This window comes from Triticum dicoccoides, chromosome 3B, assembly GCF_002162155.2.
Source record: "Triticum dicoccoides isolate Atlit2015 ecotype Zavitan chromosome 3B, WEW_v2.0, whole genome shotgun sequence".
Classification (NCBI taxonomy): Eukaryota; Viridiplantae; Streptophyta; class Magnoliopsida; order Poales; family Poaceae; genus Triticum; species Triticum dicoccoides.
The window spans coordinates 161,256,705-161,267,712 of NC_041385.1; the positions used below are offsets into that span (position 1 = coordinate 161,256,705).

An 11,008-nucleotide genomic window follows, 5' to 3' on the forward strand; every position below is an offset into this window, starting at 1 on the left:
TTGGTTGAATGATGTTTGTGATTTAAAAATTATATGCCATGTCTTTGTTTTGTGGATGTGTTAAGGTAAAAATGCAACAGATGTGGATACGCGACTGCTCGCGCGCTGCATTTTAGCGCACTGCTGGAGCTGCGTGCGCTGCATTTTAGCACGGCTACTGAAGCCAGCGCTGCGCGCCGCGCCAAACCTGACAATGAACGCACCGTAAATCAGATTTAAGCGCGCAGTTGGGCGCTTGTTGGAGATGCTCGCTGATCCAAATAGAATCCTGTCATTCCTTAGAGAGCATCGCAAAATTGAGAACCGACGAGTTCATGCTTAACTCCGAGATGTTCATACTCAGCTCCAAGATGACTTTGTTGAGCATCACGGGCAACATCATTATGTTTAGTTTCTATGTGTACTAATAATATGTACTCCCTCTGGAAAAGAAAATAGATCAAACGCACTTATATTGCTCTTATATTCCTTTATGGAGGGAGTAAGTGCAATAGAATTATATAAGTTTAGATAAAAATTTACTCCATTATACAGGGGATCGGGTAGGTCCGCTTGAGGATCGGTTAGAGTTGCCCTTGGCAGTTTCACCATGGAATTTTCGATTGCAATAAGGCAGGGCGAAGCAGGCGAGCACCAATTCCTCGATGTCGCCGACGAGCTTCCCGGCGTCGCCGCAAAACTTGCAAAAGGTGAACCGCCGCAGATTCACGCTCTGAGCAAGTAGTAGTAGAATCGTAGGCAGCAAGTCCATATAATTTACAGTACATGACATCGTGTACAGATACGGAAATACAGGATGGCGTCGCCCTAAGCCAATGCTTCTCCTCTACCAGCTGCCATGGCACGTCCTCTCTTATTATTCGTTACCGCGGTGCACTGCAAAATCACACTAGTTGCCGCCGCTCACGACAGCGTCCTTGTAAGAACCCTCCGGCGGCGGCGGAACGGGCGGAGCCCTCGGCTCGTACCGCGGCGCCGGCGGCGCCCAGGTATCCCCTACATTGCCTCCGTGCTTCCCCCTCCGGCCCTCCTCCAGGATGAGAGGCACCTTGCCCTCCCTCTCCCTGCTAAGCCGCTCCTGCGCGCCGCCGCGCAGCTTCTCGAGCCCCCGCCCGCCCATCTGCTGCATCTTGAACACCTTGAGCAGGTTCAGCAGCCCTCCCGCCAAGAACAGCAAGCTCCCGAACAGGCAGTACCACGCCCAGCTCCTCCCCTGCATCCAGAGCAGAGCATTTCATCACCGTGTCAGTTACAACGCTAAATTGGCCCGATCATGTACATGGTCTTGAATTAAAGCTCAAGTATTCATTGGCTTGTTCATTCGGTTACTTACCAGTAGGGTGAAGCTGTGGGAGGAGTGGCCGTGGACGTCGTTCCGGTTGACGACGCCGCCGATGAAGAAGAGGGTGCTGCCGAGCAGAAACGGGATGTGCACGCTCTTCTGGAGGATCTGGACGTGCCCGTTGGCTCGCTCGTAGACTTGGCACATGTTGTGTATGGACCCGAGGCACCACAGCGCTGGCCCGGCGATGAGCAGGTTCAGGCCGTGCTTCTCCAGGCCACGCCGGTGCCCTCTCTCCATCTGCGACGTTTGTTCCATGGATTCAGATAAAAAAAAGAACAGCATGCAACTCCAGTCTGAACTCTGAACTTATTACTGATACTAGTACTACTAGCTCGGATGGATGAACTCCAACTTCATACCTGGATTTCGAACAAGATGAGCGCGACCAAGGTGAGCGCGGCGCCGGCGAGCTGCACGGCGGGGGCGGCGAGCTCGACGAGCACGAACTGGGTGTCGAGCCCGGCCAGGCCAAGGTTGTAATCGACGCCGGCGACGTGCGCCAGCAGGTCGTGCGCGTTCACTGCCAGCACGCCCAGCAGCCCGACGACGGCCACGGCGAGGCCGGCCTTGGTGGACACCGCCCACGACCACAGCTGCGCCAGGAAGCCGGCGAGGAGGAGGACGGCGGCGAAGACGTACACCCCGGCGTTGATGTACTCCCACCGCCGGTTGCGCGACGTCTCGCCGCCCGTGGCGCCGAGGCTGTATGCGCGGCAGTCCCGCGCCGTGGCTAGCTTCACCATGGCTAGGTGTAGGCAGATTGTTCTAGTTCTAGCTTTAGCTTCCTACAGGCTGCAGTGGAGGGGTTGAAGTGGTGGTCGGCGGACACGGCGATCTGGACTGTGGAAGGAGGATGGCGGAAAGGCGCTATGTGTAAGCTCGGGCGGGGGTCCATGGCAGATACGTGGCGGCGTGCATGCTGCGCCATGTAACTGATGTAAGGCAGGCGCGAGTCGGGCGCTGATTCGTCACGCACGGCGCCCGGCGAGTAAACTATAGTAGGAAAGGAAACGAGTGTGCTTCTGGACTATACGAGACAGACGCCACTTCTCACATGAGTCAAACCACGTGGGCACGATCACACAAGACAGCACGGGCCAACTTGCAAGTTCCACGGAAACTTTCTGGATTGAGTGCAGTTTGCTTGTAGTACGTCCGTCCACCTGTTTGTAATTTTTACTATCTTTATAAAATGTTCTTTGTACTGTCATGGTTAAGATAAACAGATTGAAAGTGCCTCCGCAAAAAAGAACGGTCTTGTTTATTATGAAGTGAAATCCTTTGTAATATTCTACAAAATGCAGCACAAAACAAATTTATAAATTGCAGCACATAATTAAATATTTAGTTTAGCACATATTTTCAAATGATTTTAGGTGACTGGCCAGGCGCTAGTAATACACAGTGGATTTTTAGGCGTTTTAGTTCTAAATTGTGAAGTGGCACGCCAAATCACACCAACCCCTTATGTTTGGACCCGATGGTCCCGATATTTTTAGGGCATCTTCAAGGCATTCAACATGGCTCACCAAATCCGTCCTAACAGGTCCAGACATCCAAAATCATCTAGACTGAAAACAGATCTGGGAAGCTTTAAGAGAGTTCAGACGTCTGCGTAGCCCACTATCAATTGGACCCCATGTTTTCATAGCACATGTCTTTCACTCATGTCTTTTTTTTTCTCGGTTTGCCTAACCCACTGTGCGTCATAGCCCACATCGAGTAAAATGGACACATATGTGTCCCTAAACAATTGCAGACATAAATTTGGTAATCCGCATTAAAGATGCATTTAGCCATCCAGCACTATTCACCAAATGTCCGTGGGCTGGTCCGAGCGTTTTAAATCCCATCAATCATCTCCACACTCGGGGAGGAGTTTTAGGAGAGTCCGGACATGCACAAACACTGTGAACTCACCCCCACTGCTTTTTTTTCTCTTCCTTCATTCTCTCTCCTCCCTCCTCTCTCTATTGGACAAGGGGTGGACATTTGGTAGATACAAGAGATAATATGGACAATCTGTTGAAAAGTGGTTGTGTATACGGTAGCATTGTCTATATAAACAAGTGCACAACCAAATATACAAGTTGTTGGAGATGCTTTAAGCACCAAGTGGGAAATACCTTGTACCGCTTGGTCCTTCATCACTTCAGGGTAATTTAATAAAGAAAAGGAAAACAACAAGTGGAAGGCATTGGGTATGCTTGAAAGAATCCAACAATCCCTTGTTGTTGATTGATCGTGCTCCGTTGTAGTCAAGGGCATTCTACACTGACCAGGCAACAACTTCCCTTTGTTTGGGCAACTTGGTTTGAAGGAGTGATACGTCTCCAACGTATCTATATTTTTTTATTGTTTCATACTATTATATACCCCTTTTGGATGTTTATGGGCTTTATTTTACACATTTATATCATTTTTGGGGCTAACCTACTAACCGAAGGCCCAACCCGTATTGCTGTTTTTTTGCCTATTTCAGTATTTCAAAGAAAAGGAATATCAAACGGAGTACAAACGGAATGAAACCTTCGGGAGCGTGATTTTTGGAACGAATGTGATCCAGAGGACTTGGAGTGCAAGTCAAGAAGCAGCCGAAGCTTCCACGAGATAGGAGGTCGCCCCCCTATAGGGCGCGCCCCCTGTCTCGTGGGCCCCTCTGGCGTCCACCGACGTACTTCTTCCTCCTATATAAGCCTACGTACCCCGAAAACATCCAGGGAGCAGACGAAACACAATTCCACCACTGTAACCTTCTGTATCCGTGAGATCTCGTCTTGGAGCCTTCGGCGGCACTCTGCCAGAGGGGGAATCGACCACGAAGGGCTTCTACATCAACATCCTTGCCCCTCCGATGAGTTGTGAGTAGTTTACCACAGACCTACGGGTCCATAGTTATTAGCTAGATGGCTTCTTCTCTCTTTTTGGATCTCAATACAATGTTCTCCCCCTCTCTTGTGGAGATCTATTCGATGTGAACTCTTTTTCCGGTGTGTTTGTCGAGATCCGATGAATTGTGGGTTTATGATCAAGTTTATCTATGAATAATATTTGAATCTTCTCTGAATTCTTTTATGTATGATTGAGTTATCTTTGCAAGTCTCTTCGAATTATCAGTTTGGTTTGGCCTACTAGATTAATCTTTCTTGCCATGGGAGAAGTGCTTAGCTTTGGGTTCAATCTTGCGGCGTCCTTACCCAGTGACAGAAAGGGTTGCAAGGCACGTATTGTATTGTTGCCATCGAGAATAACAAGATGGAGTTTATATCATATTGCTTGAGTTTATCCCTCTACATCATGTCATCTTGCTTAATGCATTACTCTGTTTTTATGAACTTAATACTTTAGATGCAGGCAGTAGTCGGTCGATGTGTGAAGTAATAGTAGTAGATGCAGGCAGGAGTCGGTTTACTTGTCACGGACGTGATGCCTATATACATGATCATGCCTAGATAATCTCATAATTATTCGTTTTTCTATCAATTGCTCGACAGTAATTTGTTCACCCACCGTAATACTTATGCTATCTTGAGAGAAGCCACTAGTGAAACCTATGGCCCCCGGGTCTATCTCTTATCATATTTGCTTCCAATCTACTTTTATTTGCATATTTACCTTTTGCATCTATATTGTAAAATACTAAAAATATATTTATCTTATCTTACTATCTTTATTAGATCTCACTTTCACAAGTGGCCGTGAAGGGATTGACAACCCCTTTATTGTGTTGGTTGTGAGTTCTTTGTTTGTTTGTGTAGGTGCGTGGGACTTTTGAGGAGCCTTCTACTCGATTGATAACTTGGTTCTCAAAAACTGAGGGAAATACTTACACTACTATTGCTGCATCACCCTTTCTTCTTCAAGAAAAACCAACGCAAGCTCAAGACGTAGTAAGAAGGATTTCTGGCGCCGTTGTCTGGGAGGTCTTCGCTCAAGTCAACACATACCAAGTACCCATCACAAACTCATCTCCCTCGCATTTACATTATTTGCCATTTGCCTCCCGTTTTCCTCTCCCCCACTTCACCCTTGCTGTTTTATTCGCCCTCTCTTTTCCAATCTCCTCCTCTCCCTTTTTCGCTTGCCTTTTTCCGTTTGCCCGTGTTCTAGTTCGTTTACCTTGTCGTTATGGCTAGTTCCTTGTCCGCTCCTATGTCTCCCGAGTTTGAAGTTCTTCACTTCAAGCAAAGGCAAGGAGAAAACTTAAAAGATGCTTGGTATAGGGTGATGGAATCTTATCGCAAGTGCACCCTAGAGGTGAACTTTAGAATTCTTCTTCGCAATTTTTATGTTGGGTTAAACATGACGCATAGACAACTCTTGGATTGCATTGCCAAGGGAAATTTTATTGAAATTGATCCTAGTATTGCGCATGAAATTATAGAGGGAATAGTGGGAACACTACCTCAAAATGGAGGATCTCATCCTACCCAAGAAGAAACGCAAGTGTTTGGAAATATTTGCGAAGTAACAAATTTTTTACAAAAGTCTCTTGAGCCTCTTAAAAGTGTTAGCGGAAATCTTCACCGCATGAATATGTTGATCACTCTTTGCAATAAGCGGCTGAATTCTTTAGATCTAAAAATTTCCGACTATGAAGGGAAACATAAAGAACCTCCCGGATTCGAGCATGACTCTGCTAAAAAATTGAAAATCAAAGATGGCACTACTTAGATCTATCTTCGCTTTTTATGCCTAGCTAGGGGCGTTAAACGATAGCGCTAGTTGGGAGGCAACCCAATTTTCTTTATGTTTTTAGTTTTTGCTCCTATTTAGTAATAAATCTTGCATCTACCTTCTGTTTAGATGTGTTTTTATCTTTTAATTAATGTGTGTGCCAAGTAGAACCTACAGGATAACCTATGATGATAGTTGATTTGATTCTGCTGAAAAACAGAAACTTTGCATGCACGAATTTAGTTTTTTTACATCACAGAAACGTGCTTTTGCGTTGATCCTTTTTGCTGCTGATCAATAAACAAATTGTCCAGGACTTCCTATTTTGTTAGGAGTTTTAGAGTTCCAGACGTTTGCGTTAGTTACAGATTTCTACAGACTGTTCTGTTTTTGACAGATTCTGTTTTTCGTGTGTTGTTTGCTTATTTCAATGCATCTATGGCTAGTAAAATAGTTTATAAACCATGGAGAAGTTGGAATACAGTAGGTTTAACATCAAAATTAATAAAGAATGAGTTCATTACAGTACCTTATGTGGTGGTTTTGTTTTCTTTCACTAACGGAGCTTATAAAATTTCCTGTTGAGTTTTGTGTTGTGAAGTTTTCAAGTTTTGGGTAAAGCTTTTATGGACTATGGAATAAGGAGTGGCAAGAGCCTAAACTTGGGGATGCCCAAGGCACCCCAAGATATTCAAGGATAGCCAAAAGCCTAAGCTTGGGGATGCCCCGGGAAGGCATCCCCTCTTTTGTCTTCGTTCATTGGTAACTTTACTTCGAGCTATATTTTTATTCGCCACAGAATATGTGTTTTGCTTGGAGCGTCATGTATTATATTAGTCTTTGCTTTTTAGTTTACCACAATCATCCTTGCCGTACACACCTTTTGGGAGAATCCTATTTGATTAGAATTTGCTAGAATACTCTATGTGCTTCATTTATATCTTTTGAGCTTGATAGTTTTTGCTCTAGTGCTTCACTTATATCTTTTAGAGCACGGTGGTGACTTATTTTTGCTAGTCTCTCATGCTTCACTTGTATCTTTTTGAGAGTCTTTTAGAACAGCATGGTATTTGCTTTGGTTATAAAATTAGTCCTAGAATGGTTGGCATCCAAGTTGGGTATAATAAAAACTATCATAGGAAGTGAATTGGATGCTATGATCAATTTGATACTTGATAATTGTTTTGAGATAGGGAGGTAGTGATATTAAAGTCATGCTAGTTGGGTGATTATGAATTCAAAGAATGCTTGTGTTGAAGTTAGCAAGTCCCATAGCATGCACGTATGGTTAAAGTTGTGTAACAAATTTGAAACATGAAGTGTACCTGGCTTGTGCATCCTTATGAGTGGCGGTCGAGGACGAGCGATGGTCTTTTCCTACCAATCTATCCCCCTAGGAGCATGCGTGTAGTACTTGATTTTTGATGACTTCTAAATTTTTGCAATAAGTATATGAGTTCTTTTGACTAATGTTGAGTCCATGGATTATACGCACTTTTACCTTTCCACCATTGCTAGCCTCTTCGGTACCATGCATTGCCCTTTCTCACCTCAAGAGTTGGTGCAAACTTCGCCGGTGCATCCAAACCCCGTGATACGATACACTCTATCACACATAAACCTCCTTATATCTTCCTTAAAACAGCCACCACTACCTATTATGGCATTTCCATAGTCATTCCGAGATATATTGCCATGCAACTTTCCACCGTTCCGTTCTTCATCATCATGACATACTTTACTTTTGTCATATTGCCATTGCATGATCATGTAGTTGACATCATATTTGTGGCAAAGCCATCATGCATTATTTTTCATACATGTCACTCTTGATTCATTGCACCATCCCGGTACACCGCCGGAGGCATTCATATAGACTCATATCTTGTTCTAGTTTCGAGTTATAATTCATATGTTGTAATCAATAGAAGTATGATGATCATCATTATTAGAACATTGCCCAAAGAAAAAAAAGAAAAAAAAAAGAAGAAAGGCCAAAAGAAAAAAAAGGGGCCCAAAAAGAAAAAAAAGAAAAAAATAATAATAAAAAAGGCAATGTTACTATCTCTTTTTCCACACTTGTGCTTCAAAGTAGCACCTTGTTCTTCATGTAGTGAGTCTCATATATTGTGCTTCAAAGCAGCACCATGTTTTTCATATAGTGAGTCTCATAAGTTGTCTTTTTTATACTAGTGGGAATTTTTCATTATAGAACTTGGCTTGTATATTCCTACGATGGGCTTCCTCAAATGCCCTAGGTCTTCATGAGCAAGCAAGTTGGATGCACACCCACTAGTTTTCTTTTATTGAGCATTCATTTATAGCTCTAGTGCATCCGTTGCATGGAAATCCCTACTCCTCATGTTGACATCAATTGATGGGCATCTCCATAGCCCGTTGATTATCCTCGTCAATGTGAGACTTTCTCTTTTTTTTGTCTTCTCCACACAATCCCCATCATCATATTCTATTCCACCCATAGTGCTATATCCATGGCTCACGCTCATGTATTGCGTGAAGGTTGAAAATTTTTGAGATTATTTAAGTATGGAACAATTGCTTGGCTTGTCATCGGGGGTATAGAAGTTGGGAACATCTTTGTGTGACAAAAATGAAGCATAGCCTAACTATATGAATTTGTAGGGATGAACTTTCTTTTGCCATGTTATTTTGAGAAGACATGATTACTTTGATTAGTATGCTTGAAGTGTTACTATTTCTTTTATCAATATGAACTTTTATTTTGAATCATTTGGATCTGAACATTCATGCCACAATAAAGAAAATTACATTGAAAATTATGCTAGGTAGCATTCCACATCAAAAATTCTCTTTTTATCATTTACCTACTCGAGGACGAGCAGGAATTAAGTTCGGGGATGCTTGATACGTCTCCAACGTATCTATAATTTTTTATTGTTCCGTGCTATTATATTACCCCATTTTGGATGTTTATGGGCTTTATTTTACACATTTATATCATTTTTGGGACTAACCTACTAACCGAAGGCCCAGCCCGTATTGCTGTTTTTTTGCCTATTCAGTATTTCGAAGAAAAGGAATATCAAACGGAGTCCAAACGGAATGAAACCTTCGGGAGCGTGATTTTTGGAACGAACGTGATCGAGAGGACTTGGAGTGCAAGTCAAGAAGCAGCCGAAGCTTCCACGAGATAGGAGGGCGCCCCCCCCCCTATAGGGCACGCCCCCTGTCTCATGGGTCCCTCGGACGTTCACCAACGTACTTCTTCCTCCTATATAAGCGTACGTATCCCGAAAACATCCAGGGAGCAGACGAAACACAATTTCCACCACCGTAACCTTCTGTATCCGCGAGATCTCATCTTGGAGCCTTCGCCGGCACTCTACCAGAGGGGGAATCGATCATGAAGGGCTTCTACATCAACATCCTTGCCCCTCCGATGAGTTGTGAGTAGTTTACCACAGACCTACGGGTCCATAGTTATTAGCTAGATGGCTTCTTCTCTCTTTTTGGATCTCAATACAATGTTCTCCCCCTCTCTTGTGGAGATCTATTCGATGTAAACTCTTTTTGTAGTGTGTTTGTCGAGATCCGATGAATTGTGGGTTTATGATCAAGTTTATATATGAATAATATTTGAATCTTCTCTGTATTCTTTTATGTATGATTGAGTTATCTTTGCAAGTCTCTTCGAATTATCAGTTTGGTTTGGCCTACTAGATTGATCTTTCTTGCCATGGGAGAAGTGCTTAGCTTTGGGTTCAATCTTGCGGTGTCCTTACCCAGTGACAGAAAGGGTTGCAAGGCACGTATTGTATTGTTGCCATCGAGGATAACAAGATGGGGTTTATATCATATTGCTTGAGTTTATCCCTCTACATCATGTCATCTTGCTTAATGCGTTACTCTGTTTTTATGAACTTAATACTCTAGATGCAGGCAGGAGTAGGTCGATGTGTGGAGTAATAGTAGTAGATGCAGGCAGGAGTCGGTCTACTTGTCACGGACGTGATGCCTATATACATGATCATGCCTAGATAATCTCATAATTATTCGCTTTTCTATCAATTGCTCGACAGTAATTTGTTCACCCACCGTAATACTTATGCTATCTAGAGAGAAGCCACTAGTGAAACATATGGTCCCCGGGTCTATCTCTTATCATATTTGCTTCCAATCTACTTTTATTTGCATCTTTACTTTTTGCATATATATTATAAAATATCAAAAATATATTTATCTTATCTTACTATCTTTATTAGATCTCACTTTCGCAAGTGGCCGTGAAGGGATTGAAAACCCCTTTATTGCGTTGGTTGCGAGTTCTTTGTTTGTTTGTGTAGGTGCGTGGGACTTTTGAGGAGCCTCCTACTGGATTGATACCTTGGTTCTCAAAAACTGAGTGAAATACTTACACTACTATTGCTGCATCACCCTTTCCTCTTCAAGGAAAACGAACGCAAGCTCAAGACATAGCAAGGAGGTGGTTGTGCAAGCCTAGTATATTTTGTGGCAACGCCAATAGGTTTTATAAGTGAACAAGTTGCACCCGCGCGAAAGATCAAGTTTTGCTATCCAGGCGATTATGCGGAACTATCAGGCTACTGCTTCTAGTGCAATACCACATGAGATATCATGAGAGTAACCAACTCGAGATTCTTACAAACTCAATGTTGATGTCTGTCTCTTTTTCCAAGAATGGCTCGGTGAAATATCGAGGATGTCGCCTAGAGGGGGGGGTGAATAGGCGCTTTAAAATAATTATGGTTTAGGCTTAAACAAATGCGGAATAAACCTAACGGTTAATTTGTCAAGCACAAAACCAAATACAACTAGGCTCACCTATGTGCACCAACAACTTATGCTAAGCAAGATAAGCAACTAGGTGATAGCAAGATATATGACAAAGAACAATATGGCTATCACAAAGTAAAGTGCATAAGTAAAAGGCTCGGGTAAGAGATAACTGAGGCACGCGGAGACGACGATGTATCCCGAAGTTCA

General features: G+C 43.4%; 1 protein-coding gene across 1 annotated transcript; it reads right to left on the reverse strand.

The window, feature by feature from the left end:
- Positions 1–721: 721 nt before the first annotated feature.
- Positions 722–2,175, reverse strand: LOC119281049. The gene is made up of 3 exons (XM_037561691.1): positions 1,705–2,175; positions 1,334–1,582; positions 722–1,213 (listed from the first exon to the last, which is right to left on the reverse strand). The coding sequence occupies exons 1-3, from the start codon at positions 2,086–2,088 to the stop codon at positions 890–892; spliced, it is 957 nt and encodes a 318-aa protein (XP_037417588.1). The 5' UTR covers positions 2,089–2,175; the 3' UTR covers positions 722–889.
- Between the last annotated feature and the right edge of the window lie 8,833 nt (positions 2,176–11,008).

What these genes read in the sequence shown, in the direction of transcription:
- LOC119281049 (XM_037561691.1), bottom strand. Translation starts at nt 2,088, where the DNA reads ATGGTGAAGCTAGCCACGGCGCGGGACTGCCGCGCATACAGCCTCGGC. An exon ending in TCATCTTGTTCGAAATCCAG is followed by an intron (nt 1,583 to 1,704) that starts GTATGAAGTTGG and finishes CAAACGTCGCAG; the next exon opens with ATGGAGAGAGGGCACCGGCG. An exon ending in CCCACAGCTTCACCCTACTG is followed by an intron (nt 1,214 to 1,333) that starts GTAAGTAACCGA and finishes CTCTGGATGCAG; the next exon opens with GGGAGGAGCTGGGCGTGGTA.